The sequence below is a fragment of the Pangasianodon hypophthalmus genome, chromosome 18, assembly GCF_027358585.1.
Source record: "Pangasianodon hypophthalmus isolate fPanHyp1 chromosome 18, fPanHyp1.pri, whole genome shotgun sequence".
Classification (NCBI taxonomy): domain Eukaryota; kingdom Metazoa; phylum Chordata; class Actinopteri; order Siluriformes; family Pangasiidae; genus Pangasianodon; species Pangasianodon hypophthalmus.
Genome location: NC_069727.1, coordinates 2865254 through 2887795, shown reverse-complemented (window position 1 = coordinate 2887795; position 22542 = coordinate 2865254). Strand labels below are relative to the sequence as shown.

Here is a 22542-nt window from a genome sequence, read left to right as displayed (position 1 = left end):
CCCCATGAACAGGAAAATATGCATCCGTAGTGTGATTTTCAGCAAAACACTGGTTTCAAAATTAGAATAATCGCCTCTTCCTGTAATGTCTAGCAGGGTTTTAGACACGTGTACAGGAACTTGGATCAATCCAACATTAATGCAGAATAATTCAAGCTCCTTTATCTTTAACCTCTTTAACCTCCTGGCAGAGGCAGCCATGTTTTCTACAGTAACAGAATTCATGATCTACAGTGTGAGTCATCAGCAGCGATGTTTCTAGCTATAAGCAGTGGACCACTATCAGGGAGTCGCAGGGCACTCCGTTGCGTTGTGAAAAGAATAAAAACTACAATTAGTGTTATATACTAAATTATTTAGTGAATGTCAAAATATCACAAAAAAGCATTTGTATCAATCTGGGGTGGAAACAAGCAAAAAGAGAAAACAGACGAGGAGAAACAGACAAGAAAATGACAAAATTCCTTCAAAAAGGAAATGAACATTAATTAAAAGGATTTAGTTAATTTGTCCACTTTCTTGCTTGTGCAAAAATGGACTCCTCAGTGATCACACTGAAGCTGTTTGACAAAGAAAATCAAAACAAAACCACCATTTGCAAATGAATTTGTCTTATACCATCCATTTTCTGTACCACTTATTTTACACAGCATCACAGGGAACCTCTCCCTGGGGACTCAGGGCACAAGGCAGGCGACATCGTGGACAGGGTGCCAAGCCATCACAGGGTACAATCACACACACACACACACTACGGACAATTTAGAGATGCCAGTCAGCCTACAGCACATGTCTTTGGACTGGAGGAGGAAACCACCAAAGTACAGGGAGAAGATACACACACACACACACACACACAACAAACACACAACACACAGCAGAGGCAGGATTCAAACCCCCAACCCCAGACGCGTGAGGCAGCAGTGCCAACCACTAAGCCACCATGCCCCTTTGTCTTATACCAATATTAATTAATATTAATTACTATTTTTTGTATTAATCATACTAAATTTAATTTGTAAAAAAAATTATTTATTTATTTATTTATTTATTTATTTATTTATTTATGTTTAATTTGTGCACTCTGAAGCTGTTTGACATCCTTAAAAAATAAAACAAAAACACTTTATAATTATACTTATATATACTTATATAATTATACTTACTTATATTTATATATATTTAAATATATTTTTAAGTTTTGTATACTGAAATAAATATTGTATGATGATAACAACAGCAAAAAAAATTAAAAAGAAAAAAAAGAAAACAGTTTTGGCAGTGTGCCATGTTGGCTCTCACCGTGATGTCGGTGACCTCGAGCCCAAAGTGCATCAGTGTTTGTTTAAGAGCGCTAAAAGAGAAACGCACTTCAGAATCCAAAATCCTCTGTGACTCTCGAGGATTAAGAGCGGTGACGAAGCCCGGCTGTCGGAGGAGCTTCACTCGTGTCTTCCTGCCAGATTTCACCTGAAACAGCATCTGGAGTTCTTCCCATCATGCCCCTGACAAGGTCCGTGTCCATGAGCTCACTGAGCGGCCTTCCTCTGTGGGAGGAAGAGGAGTTACCCGTGGAGGATCTGCTGCTGTTTGAGATAGCATGGGAAGTCACCAACAAAGGTGAGAGCCACTGTGACACTTAAAAACCAAACTTTTAATCATTTTCAAAATTCAATCGAAGAAAGCGTTCATTTATCCATTAGAGTAGCAGGTTCGTTTTTTTTAGCATAAAATTATCAAATGCACAAATTGTCAACATTAACCATGTTCTGATGATTCACTAATTTTTATTTTTTAATTAATAATAGACTTTCAGTGTATAATTTGGGTAACAGGATTGTACTGTACTGAGAAAACAGACACTTCTTCCTCCCATGATCTTCAGGAAATTTGCATAATGCAACTTCCTGTTGAACATGTGACTGTGGAATATTCCAAACTTTTTTATAGGGGTGAATGTGATTGGGTTTGAGATAATGTGATAAAGTGCCTCTACAGTAGATAAAATGGGATAAAGTGCCCTCTAGGTGCCTCTACAGTAGATAATAGGATAAAGTGCCCTCTATGGTGCCTCTACAGTAGATAAAATGGGATAAAGTGCCCTCTAGGTGCCTCTACAGTAGATAAAATGGGATAAAGTGCCCTCTATGGTGCCTCTACAGTAGATAAAATGGGATAAAGTGCCCTCTAGGTGCCTCTACAGTAGATAAAATGGGATAAAGTGCCCTCTATGGTGCCTCTACAGTAGATAAAATGGGATAAAGTGCCCTCTAGGTGCCTCTACAGTAGATAAAATGGGATAAAGTGCCCTCTATGGTGCCTCTACAGTAGATAAAATGGGATAAAGTGCCCTCTAGGTGCCTCTACAGTAGATAAAATGGCATAAAGTGCCCTCTAGGTGCCTCTACAGTAGATAATAGGATAAAGTGCCCTCTAGGTGCCTCTACAGTAGATAATAGGATAAAGTGCCCTCTATGGTGCCTCTACAGTAGATAAAATGGGATAAAGTGCCCTCTAGGTGCCTCTACAGTAGATAAAATGGGATAAAGTGCCCTCTATGGTGCCTCTACAGTAGATAAAATGGGATAAAGTGCCCTCTAGGTGCCTCTACAGTAGATAAAATGGCATAAAGTGCCCTCTAGGTGCCTCTACAGTAGATAATAGGATAAAGTGCCCTCTAGGTGCCTCTACAGTAGATAAAATGGGATAAAGTGCCCTCTATGGTGCCTCTACAGTAGATAAAATGGGATAAAGTGCCCTCTAGGTGCCTCTACAGTAGATAAAATGGGATAAAGTGCCCTCTAGGTGCCTCTACAGTAGACAATGTGATAAAGTGCCCACTAGGGTGCCTCTACAGTAGATAAGGGAATAAAGTGCTCTCTAGGGTGCCTCTACAGTAGGTAATGTGATAAAGTGCCCTCTAGGGTGCCTCTACAGTAGATAAGGGAATAAAGTGCTCTCTAGGGTGCCTCTACAGTAGATAATGGGATAAAGTGCCCTCTAGGGTGCCTCTACAGTAGATAATGGGATAAAGTGCCCTCTAGGGTGCCTCTACAGTAGATAAGGGAATAAAGTGCTCTCTAGGGTGCCTCTACTGTAGATAATATGATAAAGTGCCCTCTAGGGTGCCTCTACAGTAGATAAGGGAATAAAGTGCTCTCTAGGGTGCCTCTACTGTAGATAATATGATAAAGTGCCCTCTAGGGTGCCTACAGTAGATAATATGATAAAGCTCCTTCTACAGTAGATAATGTGATAAAGTGCCCTCTAGGCTGCACAGACAGTGGATAAAATGTGATGCAGTGCCCTTTAGGGGTGTGTGCTACGTGTGGATTTAGTTGGAAACATGTTGACCTGCCCTAATAGGTGTCTAATAAGCAGTGTCCTTTTCATTTTTTCGTCCCTGCCCCTCAGGCAGTCTGTATCTGCCCCTGCATTTCGAAATAAAACATCATGGACAAAATGTTGTCTAAGCACGCCTTCTCCAAAATCATTTACATTTGAGTGCAAAAGTTTTTGTTCCCCCGCATGCCGGATTGACTGAATCTCTAACTCTTCCATCTTCTCCAGTGGGAGGAATTTACACCGTCATCCAGACCAAAGCTAAGACCACAGTGGATGAGTGGGGTGAGAACTTCTTCCTGATCGGCCCTTACTACGAACACAACTTCAAGACTCAGGTGGAGAAGTGCGAACCTCCAAACGCTGCCGTGAAAGCAGCCATGGACTCCATCACCACCAACGGCTGTCAGGTAGATCACGCTAAATCCACCGGGAGGGGGGGAACATCTAGAGGAACGGCCCAGGGTAATAAAAATTAGCTAATTAATGTAACGATAGTTGCAGTGGCTAAACGAGTGGGTTATTAAAATATCACGTACTGTATATACAGGGGTGGAGAATACTTGAGTAATTATTACTAGTTACATTTTTAAGAATCATTTTTAAGAATTCAGTTAAACATCCAATCACTTCAGTTTAGTGTCCGATCACTTCAGTTTAGCATCCGATCACTTCAGTTTAGCATCCAATCATTTCAGTTTAGCATCCGATCACTTCAGTTTAGCATCCAATCATTTCAGTTTAGCATCCGATCACTTCAGTTTAGCATCCAATCATTTCAGTTTAGCATCCGATCACTTCAGTTTAGCATCTGATCATTTGAGTTTAGCATCCAATCACTTCAATTTAGCATCCAATCATTTCAGTTTAGAGTCCGATCACTTCAGTTTAGCATCCGATCACTTCAGTTTAGCATCCAATCATTTCAGTTTAGCATCTGATCACTTCAGTTTAGCATCCAATCATTTCAGTTTAGCATCCAATCATTTCAATTTAGCATCCAATCATTTCAGTTTAGAGTCCGATCACTTCAGTTTAGCATCCAATCATTTCAGTTCAGCATCCGATCACTTCAATTTAGCATCTGATCATTTCAGTTCAGCATCTGATCACTTCACTTTAGCATTCGATCATTTCAATTTAGCATCCAATCACTTCAACTTAGCATCTGATCGCTTCAGTTTAGCAACCATTCATTTCAGTTTAGAGTCCAATCACTTCAGTTTAGCATCCAGTCATTTCAGTTCAGCATCCGATCACTTCAATGTAGTGTCCGATCATTTCGGTTTAGCATCCAATCACTTCATTTTAGCATCCATTTACTGGCTATATTTAACCAGTTAGCCTGTTTTTTTGCTAATACCAGGTTTTACTAGCAAGTCAAATTGTAGCTGAAAGTAAATATTGCAAACCTAAAGAGACTGAATGATGTTTTCAGGAAAAATGACCTTGTTGCTTTAAAACAAAAAATCTTTTAACAGTTTTAGAGAAGTAATAAAGGTTTGTTTACACATAAAAATATGACTAACTAAATTTCATCAGTTAAAAACATTTACTTTTTAATACTTGAGTACATTTAAAACTAGCAACCGGTGAGTGCAATTTCGCAGTGGTTATTCCCACTTCAAAAAAAATGACGTCTTAGCAAGTGAAAATATCTTAAATAAAGTCAGATTTATCTAGTATTTCCTATTATAAGATTAAAATCAACCAAATATAAGATTATTAAACCTGTTTCTAGACAAATTTACTCAGTTCAAACTTTACATTTTCTTGTTCTATTGGCAGATTATTTAGCTAATTTTAAGCATTTATTTCTAGAAAGAAGCTAAATGATATGCCAGTAGAACAAGATAATGTAAATATAATTTCTAATATAATTTCTAGTAAATATGTCTAGAAATAGGTTTAATAATCTTATATATGGTTGATTTTAATTTTATAATAGGAAATACTATATATATATATATATGCTGTTTTAAGAGTGTGTGAATTTTAGTCAAACTCAGTGGACCTTGACTTTCTTTAACACTACATGCCAGAAGATGGTGCTGAGAGACCTCTACATATCACAAACTCTTTTCACAGTGAATTCAACACACTAGAGAGAGAGATGTTAAATGAAATCATGTCTAAAATAGCATTGTAAATTCTTATTGATTATGAAATGCTAATTCTGTATAATATCCTCCGCTGTACATCACGTGTACACTAACCCTAAGCAGCGTGTTGATGGAGAAATAGATAGATAACATGTACCCTTGACTCAATGCTGAGTGTGTGTGTGTGTGTGTGTGTGTGTGTAGGTGAACTTTGGCCGGTGGCTCATAGAAGGCAGCCCGTATGTGATCCTGTTTGATATCGGAGCTGCTGCCTGGAACCTGGACCGCTGGAAGGGAGACTTGTGGGACGCTTGTGGTATCGGACTGCCGTACCACGACCGAGAGGCCAATGACTCGCTCATCTTCGGCTCTCTCGTGGCCTGGTTCTTTAAAGAGGTAAAAACACGGATATTGGAGGTTTAAAAAAAAAACCTCTCACTTTCAGTCAGGATTGCAGTGGATCCGGAGTCTATCCTGGGAACACTGGATGTGAGGCAGGAATACACCATGAAGGGGATTTTAGTCCATCACAGAGCACCACACACACACACACACACACACTCAGAAAACTTAAATTTGCAGCTACTGTTGCAAAGCACTAACACTGGAGACTCCTTCCATAAATGTGAAATAAACATCTCCTTACTTTAAGAAAACTTCACTATATCAACAATTACAAAATTTTTTTTGTAAGTTGTTACTATAGAAACGATAACGTATTTACAGTATATACATGTGTGATTTGCAGCTGCACTACTGCAGAGCGGCTGTTATAGAAAATTAATCAACAGTACTGTGGTATATTATCAGTTTCCCCATACCATTCCTCCTCTAAGATTTTAATTCTTAAATGCTGTATTTTTAACTTATTCATCGGTCGGAGCAAGGATCCCTAAATCAACACCATCATTTTGTCAGTGAAATTCCTGACCATGGTTTTAAGTGTGTATTTGTCTATGTCTGTAGTTAACAGATCGGCTTCAGGACAAACCCAAAGTCATCGCTCACTTCCACGAGTGGCAGTCAGGAGCCGGCCTCGTGCTCAGTCGCTCCCGTAAGATTCCCATGGCCACCATGTTTACTACACACGCTACACTTCTGGGTCGCTACCTGTGTGCTGGAAATGTGGACTTCTACAACAACCTGGATAAGGTCAGCTCATGTGCTTACACACACACACACACACACACACACACACAAACACACACCACTTCACCAGGAGTGAGTTTACTGGACTAGACAGTTCTGAGTATGACTGGATAAGAACAAAATTATTCGTAATTCATTCACTGGAGAGCGATTTACACAAAAAATGTGGTGCTCCTATGAAATTCCAGTTAGTTTGTATCCGTTTACAAATATATTTGACTTGTGAGTTTGTAAATTTACATATACGGAGATACACTAACATTCACTAATTGATCGACTTCAAACCGTATAGTTGTCGACGAGTTACAGCGATTTTATATACAGGTTACGACGTTGAGTTTAAATCACTTATGTATTTCAGTTACACGTCGGTTTAATGAGCATTTTGTGAAATTCATTTTCATATGGTTTAATTTCATATTAACGACTTGAAAGAAAGCAATTCCAAAAAACAACTCCATAAATTAAGACTAGCTATTGAAAGACGCTAGTAGCTAGGACAAAAGTAATAGCAGCCTATAAAAAGGGTTTGTCTGAGGTAGTTGAGGCGCTGCAATGGCTGAGCTGCATTATTGGAAGATTTTGCACACATTGCTCTTAGGAGGCGCTCTTTCACCATTTAGTCCTCATTTTATGTTTTCAGCTCTCTATGAGCTTTGCATTTTATGGAGTTTTGTGGGAGTGGTCAATGTAAATCAGCTATGCAGTGAACATGATTGGTAATTTATGGCTGGGAATTTTTAGTTTGTCCAATGAAAACATTTACACAAAACTGTGAAGTAAAAAGAATACAAAATTCAAGCAGTTGTATAAAGCTGTATAGTTTACACAAATTGGAACTGTTACTGTAGGAAATATTTAACATTTAACTTTGTGTGCTACCTGATTGTGTGCACCTGTTAAGTGTTAGTTCTTGATATAGTCCATTAGTTCTTGCTATTGTCCATTTACACCCTGTTGTGTCTGTAAAACGTTGTAAAGTCTGGTGGTATTTTATTTTTTTTTCGACAAAAGTCCGAGCTTTTGTTTCTGTGTCTTAGTTCCGTGTACTTCCTGAATTATTTCATTTCAGTTAATTGTTGAGCCTACGTTTTCACTCTGACTATGATTACCAGACCGCTCACAATAAAAATAACGCTGAGTTTACGCACATGTGAGCTTCAAGAATATCAGGACACATCACAGACATCGCCATTTCAAAAACAAAATCAATTGCGCTGAAACTCTGACATTTATCTGTTCGTTTATCTGAAACAGAAGAGTTACCTGCTCAGTTAAATGCTTATTATTCCACAGTAACAAGCGAAGATGATGTACTTGGCTATGTGGTGATAATTGGGATGTGTAAGGTCATCAGATGCTAAAGGCCATGCGATTTGGCTGAAGGCTAATTGACAGCGTGTTTATGATTGGGAAATAGATTCTCCAGCCTGTAGCCCCCAAGAGGAACCTCCTTTCTCTGCGTGGTTCACAAAGAACTGAACTAAAGAGGCAAACGTTTGCAAAGGTTTGAAACCAGCAAATGAAATTAGAACACAGCTCTCCTTTTATTACTTCCTGAATGGGAAAACTTTCACTGGCACAACCTGGGCAATCAACCCGAATGGATTTAAACACCCTACATTTCTTATTCCAGATTTATAATTTACTTACATGTGGCCTACATGTCATTCCCAGTAATATTTCGTAGTTACATTTCAGTAGCACACCAAATCTGTTGTCATAGTTACAGCAATATTCAAAATATTAATTTGTAAAATATGCTAATAAAATAAAAGGGGAGATTGTAATTCTCTCTCACAGCCATATTTGTAAATCAAGCGGCACCCCACGGGGTCGTGACCCCTATTTTCAGAACCCATGGGTTAGTTTTCCGAACATTACGATTCCAGGAATCTTTATTTTCAGGAACCTTTAATCTGTCCCGTTTTCTGGATGCTCTGAGAACAGTTTTACAATAATAGCATTTGTAAACATTTTTCACTGTAAGAACTTTGACACTAATATTTCCGTAATGTTAGCTCTTTTTTCTAACAGAGAGTATGTTACTGGAATGTTGCATTCTAAACGTTCTAATAACGTAATCTCTGTTAGCTGAGGTACATAAAAATCTGCCTCAGTGTAGTTACAGTGACGGGATTTACGAGTGTCCACAATAACAATACTGCATTTGTTGAATATATTCGTTTATACTACAGCGCTGTTGAATTCTGGATTCTGATTGGTCCGAAGAAAGTGTTTATTAATTTTCTATAACAGCAGCTTTCAGCATATTAATGCACTCATTCTAATATGTTATTGTTCCTATAGTAACAACTCATTCACAGGGACTTGCCACATAAACGGATATAAAGACGTGTAATTGATAATATGGTGACGTTTTTCTTAAGGTAAGGAGATGTTTATTTAACGTTTATGGAAGGAGTCTCCAGTGTTAGAGGTAAAGCTGCAACTTTAAGTTTTCTTAAATCTTCAGGACAGAGGAGCTTTTTTGTGTTTTTTGTTTTTGTGGGTTTTTTTTGTCTTATTAACTTCAAGAGAGAGAAAATAATGAAATATTAGCACAGGGCTAATGTGTAGAAGAATGTCACCAGCTAAGCTTTATCCTGCTGCCTCTGTGTGTCAGTTTGATATAGACCGGGAGGCAGGAGATAGGCAGATCTACCACCGCTACTGTCTGGAGAGAGCTGCAGTGCACTGCTCGCACGTTTTCACCACCGTCTCCCGGATCACAGCGGTGGAGGCCGACCACATGCTTCACAGGAAACCCGGTGGGTCTGAACGGGCCAATGACAACGACTGTGGGGTTTAAATGTTCCACCTACTTTATAATACTGAGATCAAGAAGGGTAGCTAAGTCTGAATCAGAGCTTTGGTCACATGATCGAATGGTCACATGATCAAATGACATGCCTTGAATGATAAATGTATTTTTAGGTTTTAATATTAAGTGCAAAAGTTTGTGCACCCTTAAGTTTATGATGTATGTATAGTGAAAACTATCAGTGCAGTTTTTTTTTTTTCATTTTTCTTTTCGAATTTGATGTAAGTTAGGAATAAAACACTCTGTGTCATGCTGTTAGAGGAAAATAATTAACAGCAGGGTGGCGTGATGAAGTGGAGCTCATGTTACCACCCTGAATTTGATTACTTTCCTATAACAGCACATCGCAAAGTGTTTTATTCCTCTTCTACTACAGCAATTCTCCAATGATTACAATTTTTATTAATTAAAGAATGACACATCATAATTTATATCCATTTATAGTTACATTTAATGTTGTGGAACATCTGGGAAGCAGGTTATAAACAGCTAAAACTCTCCTTTTTTCTCAGTCTTGAAGTTAATAAGATCAAAAATGCAGCTTATCTTGTTATAGAGAAACAGCAAAGCGTAAAACTCCTCTGTCCTGAAGACATCTAACACTGGAGACTCCTTCCATAAATGTTAAACATATTATCATATCAATGATTACACACTTTCATGTGGAGCATCCACAGTAGTCTCTGTGAATGAGCTGTTACTATAAGAACGATTAAAACGTATTAAAACGAGTGCATTAATATCAAGCTGTGATTTGCAGCTGCACTGCTGTCAGAGCTGCTGTTAAAATTAATCAACACCTTCTTCTGTCCAATCAGAGTCCAGAATTCAACAGTGCTGTGGTATCAGGTGAATAAATTATAGATAGTTTCCGGATTGATGTGACTCTCAGTATTGTTTTTTCTCTGCAGATGTGGTTACACCAAACGGTCTGAATGTAAAAAAGTTTTCAGCTATGCACGAGTTTCAGAACCTGCACTCGCTGAGCAAACTGAAGATCCAGGAGTTTGTGAGAGGACACTTCTACGGGTAAAGTCTTCCTCTAGCTCAGATTAAACACTGCAATATTAAAGCACACAGGCCAATATTTCACTCTGGGGATGTTCTACGTAATCAGAAAGTTGAGTTTTTTGAGCTTATAGAAATGACCTGCTACTACTGTTGCCAGATTTATCTCGAGTGGCGATTTCGGTTGTTTCTAGACCACATGCGAGTGTTCAACCTACGTTTACGTCTGTAGTTAAAGGAAAAATCCATCCTAAACTGCTTGCTAATGTTAATGTTTATAATTAACATCTGATTTTCAACAGTGTCCAAGATTCATTTCATAATGACATTTTTATAATGAAGGTTTTAGTTTAAACTTCTTTCATTGACACATTGGTCTATTTACACTTTCCTACATTACCCACAATGCCATTTGACTACCTCCTGATAGTGGTGCCATTAAGGATTTAGCCCTCTCTTTATCTCTACCTAAAGACAGTGATGCAGCGGCGCTTTAGTCCTTTAGTCTGTGTTCACTCTGCTCATACAGACCAGCTTCCACTTCAACTTCAACTTTCACACTAATTCTGTCATCTCGCAGATTGCTAACTAGCCAATCTCAGCGTTATGTAGCTGCACTGCATTCTGGGACTTTGAGTCCAGCATTTGCACCAATGTCTCAGCTACTTCTGTGCTGGATTGCTGAAAAATGGCAAAAGAAACTTTTAGTATTGGCAAAAGTATTAAATTATTATTACACATGCTCAGCTGTTAATGTGTATAAAGCTGTGAGTGTTAGAAATCTTGTCGCTAAAGTGGTTTCAGATCCTGATTTGATCCTGATGAGATTTTTATCTCGTCTCGTGTGCAGGCATCTGGACTTCAATCTGGAGAAAACACTTTTCTTCTTCATCGCAGGCCGGTACGAGTTTTCCAACAAGGGAGCCGATATCTTCCTGGAAGCGCTGTCCAGACTAAATTACCTGCTTCGGGTAATTTTTATTCTTTCCCAGCACTTACACTGTGTGTATGATATACAGCCTTAGATCACAGCAGTCTCAGCCTTTTCTCAACAATCTGCAAAAAAAAATAAAAATTCATGTTGAATAAGTGTGCATAAAATTAAAAATGAAAAAAAACAAAGTTTTCTTCCTGATAATAAATAAGTAAATGCACCTGTATAAATAAATAAGAGAACAAATTTTTAAGTGCTTTAATATTTGTTTCATACCATAACAAACATCACTGATAATAATAATAATAATAATAATAATAATAATAATAATAATAATAATAATAATAATAATACATTTATAATGTTTTATGATAATTATCAAACATTGAGTATTATTATAAAACATTGAAATTATTTATTTATTTATTTACTGTTTTTTTTTTTTTACAATGTTTAAAATAAATAAATAAGAGAACAACACTTTTCTTCCTGATTTCTAATTTCGGATTAATGTCCACTGTGTGTCTGTCAGGTGCATAAGAGTGACGTGACCGTGGTGGTTTTCTTCATCATGCCGGCTAAGACTAACAACTTCAATGTGGAAAGTCTGAAAGGGCAAGCCGTGCGCAAGCAGCTGTGGTGCGTCATCACGTGTGGAGTTAATGATCTGTACAACGAGGTGTCCGAAAATCTGAAAGAACACGTTCCTCATGCCTGCTTTTCTAGGCTCAGATTGTAACTAATCCCAGATTAGTGTGCTGCGGGAATTTGTGGTCTTCTAACACTCACAAATAGACATACTGCTTTAACAGGAAGACATGAGACATGCTGTTTATCACGTAAAAAAAATAGACTCATATATCATCCTGTAGCACGTAAGGAATAAACCTCTCTGTGTTGTGCTGTTAAAGAAAAATAATCAACGACAGAGTGAGGTGATTAGTCCCTGTATTCGCTTACGTTATAGCAGCTATAAACAGCCTCACCCTCAGCCTCAGCCTCTTTTTTCTCTCTCTCTCGAAGCTAATAAGACAAAAATACGTAGATTGTTGTTTTTTCGTACCGAGAAACCGCAAAGTGTAAACTTCTCTGTCCTAAACAAGTCATAAAACTTAAAGTTACAGCTTTACCTCTGAAACTGGAGACTCCTTCCATCAATGTTAAATAAACACCTCCTTACCTTAAGAAAACTTCACCATATCTACAAGTACACACTTTTTTTTTTTTTTAAATAATTTACGTGGCACGTGCGCCGTACATGCGTCCCTGTGAATGAACTGTTACTATAGAAACAATACCATATTAGGACGTGTGCATTAATATTAATAATAATATTAATATAAACCTGTGATTTGCTGCTGCTGCTGCTGTAATAGAAAATTAATCCATACCTTCCTTCAGCACTGTGGTATTTTTCTGATTTCTAACAATATGAAATTCTGCTTAAAACAGGAAATCCTTAACGGCTGCTGAAAACAAATGCGAGAGTCAGGAGTCTGGATCATTACAGTGACTCCTTCAGTTTTTAACTTGATCTATAAATTTTCTTGGAGTATTTGAAATCATATGTTTGTCATCACTCTTTGTCTTTCATCTAGTTATGTAATTGTATACAATTTGATTTAATCGTAATTAATGTAACAGTATAATAAAGTTCCAGTAAGCAGAAATGGGAAGATGATTGCGATAAAACTATCCTGATGTGTCTCTAATGTCTCGTTTCCTACAGGGACACTGCGCAGTCGGTGAAGGAGAAGTTCGGCAAACGCTTGTATGAGGCCTTGTTAAGGTGAGCTGGTAGTGATGATGTGATTGAAAAAGCGAGTGGAAGATACGAGCGACTCCACGATTGCGGTGCAGTTTTTGATTCAGTGATGTTACATTCACAAATCTGTATGTAGAAAAAAATTAAAAAGACATTTTAAACACAGATCAAGTATAAACAAATCACTGAAAGCTTCAACAACACCTATGAAAACATGTCTCATCCCAATTTAATGCCACTTTACTTGAAATAAAATCATTTAAATACTTATAAAATCATATTATTTTTGCATTAAAGTGTGAATCTCAGGCTTGAAACATCCATCTCCACAAGTTGTCCATTATAGGTGATGAAAAAATCTACATTTTACTTCATCCACTCAACCCTGTTTCCTGAACACATTCACCCCCATGAAGTATTTGGAACATTCCATGATGATGTCATGTGTTGCGCAGGAAGTTGCATCATCTAATTTTTCTGAAGATCATGAGAAGAAGAAAAGTGAATTCTCTTACTAGGTCACTTTGGACGTACAACCCTTCTATCCAAATAATAGACTGAAAGTAAATTATTATTTAAAGATAAAATAAAAATAAGTAAATTTTTACAACGTCTGTAAAGTCTTCGTACCTTTAGCGTGGATGCTAGTTGTATTTGCTAATACTATGCTAACCCAGATACTCATTTAAGAGGAACATGCAGCAGAGAAACCTTGAAAAAAGAGATTGTTTGATTAAATAAATGGTTTCTTAGATTCTTAATTTAATAAAAGATAAATGTTTAAGAGTTACAAGAACTAAATCATGGAATAAAAAAAAAAATGACACAAACAAAAACCGGCTGGTGACTTTCTGACCTCCTGGTGGTTTACAGTGCTGACGTTTCCGAGACGTGTTAACGCAGGGTGATGATGCGTTATTTGTTAAGATATTTACAGAGGCACGGTGTGATGTCACAGGGTCAGTCCCTCACATCCTGAGGCTACATGACATTCCTGAAAACACTGATGTGTGTGTTAATCACAGAGCCACTGTGTTTTTCAGGGGCGAGATCCCAGACATGAGCAAGATCTTAGACAAAGACGACTTCACCATAATGAAGAGGGCCATTTACGCAACGCAGGTCAGACCCAACTCACGACACACTTCTTCAATAACTTTAATAACTTTAATGATTATCTCCCTGCAATTCTTTTCACAAATCATGCTTGGGTTTCATATTTATGCCAGATTATTTTTATTTATTAATTTCGTGTCACATATCGACCACCACCTTTACATAATAACTTACTTGCTCAAAATCAGGGGATAGAAAATACCGACTCCTAAAGCTAATCATGCATTTTATCAGTTTTTGTGCAGTTATTAGCAATGCCATGCAATAGCATAAAAAGAAAGAGACAGTTAATATAACACAATATGGACAAATAAGAAATTGTAGGATCCATATACTGTATATATGTTATACATAAACAGCATGTGAATGAAGAACAGTGACACTTATCAGTGAATCTGTGAATCCTAGCTTGGAGAGAAGGGTCAAAGGTCAAGTATACGCCAACAATCAATCGTGAATTAAATCTGACCGGAGTGTATCGTTATACCCCTATAAATTATACAATCCAAGACAAAGAAGGTGAGAACGTTCCTTTATTCACACCACTCTAAACAAGTGTTGGCTCTAGTGCCAGAGCTTTGTAAGTGTCAGAGATAAAGCTGTAACATCTTCGTGAATCTTGTATCTTGAGGAAAGAGGAGTTTGTGCTGCATTTTTTAAAATCCTATTAACTTCAACAGAGAGAGACAGAGAGAGAGAGAGAGAGAGAGAGAGAGAGAGAGAAACTGGGCTGGTGAGGGAACAACTGATTATAGCTGCTATAACGTAAGTGAAAACAGGAACTAACTGATTTCGTAGACATTAAATGTAACTATAAATGGATAAAATGTACCAAATGGCGCGCTTTAATAAATAAACAAGAACTGTAACTGACAAATCGCTGTGGTATAAGAGGAATAACTCTGCACCGTTGATTGTTTTTCTATAACAGCACCTCGGGGAGTGTTTTGTTCCTTACTTGGATTAGGGATGCGCTAACTTTTGCACTTTATATTTTATCTATCATTGTGAAAAATGATCGTCAGTATCCAGAGATGCAGAGCGTGGAGTTTTTCTCTCTCTCTCTCTTTTCATTCACTGATGTCCTGGTGTTTTTCTGAATGAGCTGAGGTCAGCTCCGGGCCACGGTGATGGATGATCCGTGTCACCTTTCAGAACGTGACGGAATTCCCCGCACTGTCCTCACACAGCTTCCTGCCGCTAGCCTGTGATTCATTTAAACCTCGTTCGCTCACCAATCCGGGTCAATAGATCGCCTTTGCTTTATATTACTTCTACTTAATAGCAAGACTGCGCATAAAGGGCTCATAAACCACCTCTCAGGTCAGATTTATTTTTACATCAATATTTCAGGGTGTTAAAGACGGAGGTTTATTGCCGGCGCCTGCGTGGGTGGAGGTAATAAATGGACATCACCGGGCCAGCAGTCACATTTCTCCTGCTCTGTCAAAGTGTCAATAATTCACCCAAAAATACTAACGTTGCTCATTGGAGGCAATTCGAAGAAAAGAGAAGAAGTTTTGCAGCCGTAACAGCGTCTCGTGTTTATACGTGTCAGTCTAATCTAATTTCATAGTGTTCTACGTCTCGTGTCTCTCATCTCATTCATGGATCAGCGCTCTTATCGATTTCCTCTCATGTTCTTCATTCACACACTTGCAGAGACACACTCTCCCTCCAGTGACCACTCACAACATGCTGGACGACTCGACGGACCCCATCCTGGGCAACATCCGCCGCATCGGCCTCTTCAACAGCCGCAACGACAGAGTCAAGGTCCACAGCACCTTTTAATCACCGCGTCTTTATTGTACAATTAAAAAAACCATCCTGTTCTGCTTTAATGTGCAGCAAAGCAATTCTAAATACAAAATGAAGTCAGTGAATCTCCCATCGATTGAGTAATTAAGTGTGTAGCTTTACAATGTTCGTAATAATGACTTGTATTGATTTCTTTGTGCATCAGATTGTTTTCCACCCCGAGTTCCTGTCCTCCACCAGCCCACTGCTGCCCATGGACTACGAGGAGTTCGTCCGCGGCTGCCATCTGGGAGTGTTTCCTTCTTATTACGAACCCTGGGGATACACACCAGGTTACACACACTCATTTCTCAAACACACACACACACAGTAGTTCAAACAGTTCAAACGCTTCCTTAGATTTTACATAACTGCTACAATACACTGCCTCTTTACATCCCTACATGCTTAAAAATAAAGCTTGCACCATAGGAGAACAAATTTTTGCATCTTTAAAGAATATTTTGTTGGATAATAATCATTTTTGACAATTATTCAGATAAATCTGTAAGTAAATAAGCCTTGGAATAAACAAACTGATACTGATAATAGTCATGTAACTCAGTGACTGTATCTGTATCTGTATTTGGTTTTAAACCTTAAGTGGGCGTGGACTAAATTGGAAGTTTTTTAAAAAAAAAATAAATATGAACCCTATGAACCACTGAAAAAACAACAACAACAACAACAACAACAACAACTACGACTCAGGTGTAGAAATATCATATGTGCCACAGGGGGTGTTACTAAGTACTGATGTAGTAGGGTGTCCAAACTTTTGCACATTTACTATTTTAAGTTCTTCTGTTTTTTTTTAAAGTTCATCAAATATAAAGTAACTGAAGCATAAAGCATTGACATTTACAGAAGAAAGTTATTTTGAATAGTTTGCTGCAGAGGTTGAGTTTTCTTCTTTTCACTTCAAACCGACAAATATGGCCAAAGTTTGGCCAGGGGTGTCAAAACTTTTGCATACAACGGTATAATAATGCAAGACTAGTCATAATACACACCATATTGCTCTCACACTACATAATGGCCAAAGTTAAGCAGTGTTTTATAAGATAACAGGGTGGACCATGACAGAGTGGACATTCTGAGCAAGAGCCGATAAAGAATTCAGTTATTTTTATTGATGCTTTTAAAATTCTTATTGTTCTTCTTCTTGTTTTTTTCCTAATGTGACATGCTGGACATGCTAACGTTGGCCATATCAGACTAACATGATTTATTTATAACAATTATTATTATTATTATTATTATTATTATTATTATTATTATTATTATTATTATTATTATATGTAGAATGAATGGAAAAAAGAGCTGTCACTTACAGGATGTGATGTCATTGCAAAAACCAGATTTTTATTTATAGAGACAGAAGTTAGTCGTGGATCAGTGCAAACGTTTAACAAACCTTAAATATATTTTAATATAAACCTTGTCTTTAATGTGTTCCGCATTATGACATCAGTAGAAAAGGGTAATGTGTGTATTTCTTAACACACTTAATGTTACAGAGCAACGTTACGCTCTTTGTACATGCAGTTAAAGAAAGTAATATTAAGTAACAGACCACTCTGTAGTTTTGTAGAACATAATACGGTTATTGGTCAGTTAGGATGGTTACACCGAGTATTAATTTGGGTTGTTTTTTTGTTTTTTTATTTATTTTGTTATTTACTGCCATTTATAATCATTTTTTGATATTCAGAAGCAATTAGTTTAATTACTTTTAAAAATATCTTCACTTAAATAAATAAATCTACATATAATAATAATAATAATAATAATAATAATAATAATAGTAATAATAATAATAATAATTGTTATCAATAAATCATTTATAATTTATCATTTATAAAAAATCATTTATAATTATTAATAATTATTAGAAATGGAATAAAATAAAAATATTTATTTATTTATTTATTTATTCATTTATTTAGTTAGTTAGTTAGTTAGTTAGTTGGTTAGTTAGTAAGCCTACCAATTTAGTTGGTTAAAAGAGAAAAAAGTGAAATTCAAAAGTGAAAAAATATTCACTTATAGGTTGTTTTTTTTTTTTTTTAAAAAAGACTTTTGCGCAATAATTTTAATGAAATATGTGTAAATGATTTGATTATGTTGGACTGAGCTTGGCCAGTATGATTTCTTGATGATGAAAGAATATTTGTGTCTAATAATTATATGTATAATAATAATAATTATATCTGTGTCAGGCGAGTGCACGGTGATGGGCATCCCGAGTGTGACCACTAACCTCTCTGGCTTCGGCTGCTTCATGGAGGAGCACATATCAGACCCGACTGCCTACGGTCAGCCACTTAACCTTACATTACAAACTGATTTTACTGGACATTATGTAAGGAATAAAACACTTCATGTTGTGCTGTTAAAGGAAAATAATCAACGATGGTGTGGAGATGAAGCGGAGTCACTGTTACCATCCCGAAGTTGATTACTTTCCTATAACAGCATGACCTAAACGTGTGTTATTCCTTTTATACCACAGCAATTTGCCAATTTTTTATTTCTTTTTATCCATTTATACATAGTTACCATGAAACAAGTTATACTGTATGCTGTTATCACTTACGTTATAGCAGCTGTAAACAGCCATTTCCTCACCAGCTTCTTTTTCCTCTCTCTGTAAGTTAATAAGATTTTTTTTTTAAACACAGCTTGTCATGTTATGGAGAAACAGTAATCTCCTCTGTCCTGAAGATGTCAGAAAAGTTAAAGTTGCAGCTTTACAGCTTTGGAGTAAAGTGCAGTGTCTCCTCTCCACGCAGGGATTTATATCGTGGACCGGCGTTTCCGCTCAGCAGATGAGTCGTGTAATCAGCTCACTCAGTTCATGTTCACGTTCTGCCAGCAGTCACGACGGCAGCGTATCATCCAGCGCAACCGCACCGAGCGCCTGTCAGACCTGCTGGACTGGAGATACCTCGGCCGGGTGAGGAGACACGGCGGCCATGTTCCTAATAATATAAATAAGTTAAAATAAAGAAACAAAACACAAACAAATAATAATAATAATAACAATAATAATAAGAAGAAGAAGAGGAAGAAGTGTACACAAATTAAAATAATTATTGTAATTTTTATACTAAAATGTATACTATTATACTACTACTAATTATTATTATTATTATTATTATTATTATTATTATTATTATTTATGAATTACTGACTAAGAATTATTAAATTATAATTATAAATAAATAGCATTAATAACCAGTACCAGCCCATAATATTTATTTATTTATTTATTTATTTATTTAGTTTTATTTTGTGTATAAATTTAGTTGTAGCCATTTTCTACCCAGTAACTGCATTTCAAATTAAAGGTGTTGATGAATTTATTTAAACTGCAGACGTTTCACAGAAAAATCCCGATTTCATGATGTTATCTGCGTTTTGTATTGAGATTATTTCAGGGTCATGGATCTGAAGTTTCTACTACATTAATCTCCTGAGCTGAAAATGATTTAATTTATTAATTTTTTTAACAGTAAAAGCTCTTTGCGTCTCTCTGCGTTTCAGTTCTACATGCACGCCAGACACCTGGCCCTCAGCAGAGCTTTTCCTGAACAATATAAAATCGACACACTCGCACTTCCACCGGTGAGCTGCACATCCACATCCCACACACATCTGTGCTCAATCCCATCTCTGGTTACATCAGAATATCACATTTATTCATTTCTAATATCAGACTGTGATCAGATTCCTCCTTGAAAGTATTTTCTACCTCAATCCTGACTCAGTTATTGACTGTTTCTAATCTAACGCTCCTGTAGATGAGGTGAGTGTGTGCTGGTTCAGGTAACGATGTCCTGGTTGTCTAGCTCTAAGCAGAACCTGAACAAGTCCTCAGACTTCTCTTCTCTCTTTTACACTTCCGCAATCACTCTTCGTGTCATGCCTGCACTGAATCTGCAAAATGAACACTGTCAGATTTACTCAGATGTAGTCTTGAAAAGAAACCAAAAACTTGTTAATACACCAATCCTAGGAGCAAGGGTTCCTCAGGAGATCTTTAAATAGGATTTTTTCTGTTTTTACTGCTTCTTGATGTGGTTCTACCTGGAACCCTTTCTGATTGGAAAACACTTTACTGAAGCATTATATACAGAACCTTAAAGACAGAGAAACCCAAGAACCATTAGATTGTAGAAGATCTGTAGAACTGTAGGACCTCTGTAGGAAGCTGAGAACTCTTGACTATCCAAAGAACCCTTGAGGAACCGCTTTTCGAAGCGTGTACACAATATAGTATGACTACAAAGAATGCTTCATGGGCTTCAGAGCTTCCTGAAATAAAGAAAACTTTTGTTGCTTTTTGATGCTATAGAAGAACCTTTTTTATTTTTTATTGATGATGTATCTGTTTTTGTTGGTGTCAGAGAGAACTGAAGAACGTCACTACAGATGTTATCTTCTCTGTGGAAGGATTTTACGTGATGGGAAATAATTACGCAGTTTATTGGCAACAACAAAAATGGTTAAAGGATCATGGACCAGAAAGAACCGAAGATGTCTCTCCAATGTCGTCTCTCTAAAGAACCTTTAATATCATTTTTTTCTTTTTGTTTTATGAGATGATGTAGGAAGCTGAGATCTTTTAACTATTCAGAGAGCCACTGAACGTTTCTATTTTTCAGAAAGCCACTGAACATTTCTTTTTTTCCCCTGAGAATGTGTAGTATGCACGCTTACAGAAATGGGTTTCCCAAGGGTTCTAATCTTCCTAAAGAGGTTCTACACTTAACAAAATTTACACCTCATATTTTTGGCTTGTCTACGTGGAGCACTTTCTGATTGGGTTCTACGTGGGGCATTTAACAGTTTCTCAAAAGAGGCAGAAAACAAAACAAAACAAACTCTTTCAGGTTCTAGATTGAATGTTTTTAGTGTTTTATGTGTTTAGGAACATAGTTCCCTGAGAATATCTTTCACATTATAGATAGTAAAAAAAAAAAAAAAAAGAAAAATAACTGGTTTTCTTTCACGATGGTTGAGTTCTTTGTGTTTTAAATGGCTTGCACTTGGAACGGTCTCTGAAAGGGAAAGCCTGTGTTGTTGAGCTCTACAGAGAATCTGTATACTTTTCCCTAAAATGGGAATAACACTAAAGACCCTCTTAACCTTTGTTTTTCTAAAAGCATACGTTTACATAAATGAGTTATCAGTTGTTAAGTTCTACATTCACTCTTTTGTTTCTAATTCACTTTATTTACAGCTGAAGGCACCGCAGTGAAGGAATATTTAAAGGTGCAATAGTCGACTTGTGCAAATATGTGGAAAATGATGATAAAAAAATAAGGTCATGGAATTAGCAGAAGTGTATTAAGTGGCGGAGAAGATCTGTTTGGAAAACTGACTTCCAGTCCAGAATGCTTGTTTGTGATTGGATACGCCTCCTGTCCGTCATTTATTTCGACACTCTACTATACAGGCCACTGTAGATCCTGGGGGTGGAGCTTCGTGAACATGAGGGGGAATGGGGGCGGGCTCAAGGAGTAAAAAAAAAAAAAATCATCCAAATGTCGAACCCACCTACTTAAGCATTAGAGAGCTAATCTTGTAAAAATAAATAAATAAATAAATAAACAACAACAACAACAACAAACCCTACTAATCTTACCTAATGCACCTTTAAGTACTATTTTCTCATTCTTATTCTGAAAGGAAACCAGGAACTTTAAATCTGTTTTCGCGGGTTGTGTAACATTTGGCTATTTATTTGTAACATTCGGAACTTATCAGTGGTCTGAGATGGATATTTAAAAAAAAAAAAAAAAAAAGCATTTTATCTGAGATGTACATGAGAAGTTGTGAGGTTATCATGTGATGACGGTGTATTTTGGTGTCAGAATCACTGAAAGTTTGTGAATATCTTTCCAGACTCAAGGATTCCGTTACCCCCGACCCTCCTCGGTCCCGCCCTCTCCCTCGGCCTCCCTCCACTCCACCCCGCATCACAGTGACGCCGAGGACGAGGACGAGGACGAAGACACGGACGAGCCCTACGATGAAGACGAGGAGGCCGAGAGGGACCGAGCGAACATCAAGTCGCCCTTCACTCCAAACGCCATACCAAAGGGTAAGAAGAAGCAACCGGGAGAGTACGGGAATTAGAGTTGCCCCCTCCCCCACTATATAATACCCCGCCCATTTTCACACTTTGCCCCTCCCACTTATTCATCTCAACCTCATTGAGAGACATTTTGGTTCATTAGTAGTATGAAGCAATATGATAATCATGAAGTCGTCGCATTTCTGATTTTTTTTTTTTCATTCAGTCTATAAAGATAACAGAATAAGTTGAGTGCAAAAGTTTGTGCCCCCGTGTTACAGGTGTTAAAGGAGGATGTACCTCTATTTTACAATTTATCTATTAATAAAAATGTGTGTATCCATGCAGTAACAAGACTACAATCCAAAACATGCAAAATCACTTACATGAACTTTGACTTTTCGTAAAACTTTTCAC

At 37.2% G+C, this 22542-nt stretch overlaps 2 protein-coding genes across 2 annotated transcripts in view; one reads left to right on the top strand and one right to left on the bottom strand.

Annotated features, from left to right (window-relative positions):
- The window catches only part of kiss2 (kisspeptin 2), a 7619-nt gene extending 6123 nt beyond the window's left edge, over nt 1-1496 (bottom strand). Inside the window, exon 1 of the mRNA XM_034312989.2 lies at nt 1303-1496. Coding sequence (XP_034168880.2) covers nt 1303-1482 — 180 coding nt within the window. The 5' untranslated portion in view covers nt 1483-1496. The remainder of the gene's footprint in view (nt 1-1302) is intronic.
- gys2 (glycogen synthase 2) lies at nt 1487-22542 on the top strand. Its single transcript, XM_026922701.3, has 16 exons — nt 1487-1620; nt 3571-3752; nt 5649-5840; nt 6411-6596; nt 9220-9364; nt 10329-10446; nt 11276-11396; nt 11892-11998; nt 13089-13148; nt 14168-14246; nt 15903-16016; nt 16207-16333; nt 18263-18358; nt 18836-18999; nt 19590-19670; nt 21954-22542. The coding sequence occupies exons 1-16, from the start codon at nt 1500-1502 to the stop codon at nt 22185-22187; spliced, it is 2127 nt and encodes a 708-aa protein (XP_026778502.1). The 5' UTR covers nt 1487-1499; the 3' UTR covers nt 22188-22542.

Excerpts from the sequence above, each read along its gene's own strand:
- gys2 (XM_026922701.3), top strand. The coding sequence starts at position 1,500 with ATGCCCCTGACAAGGTCCGTGTCCATGAGCTCACTGAGCGGCCTTCCT. Across the intron at positions 3,753-5,648 it reads TCACCACCAACGGCTGTCAG|GTGAACTTTGGCCGGTGGCT; the intron begins GTAGATCACGCT and ends GTGTGTGTGTAG. Across the intron at positions 13,149-14,167 it reads TTGTATGAGGCCTTGTTAAG|GGGCGAGATCCCAGACATGA; the intron begins GTGAGCTGGTAG and ends TGTGTTTTTCAG.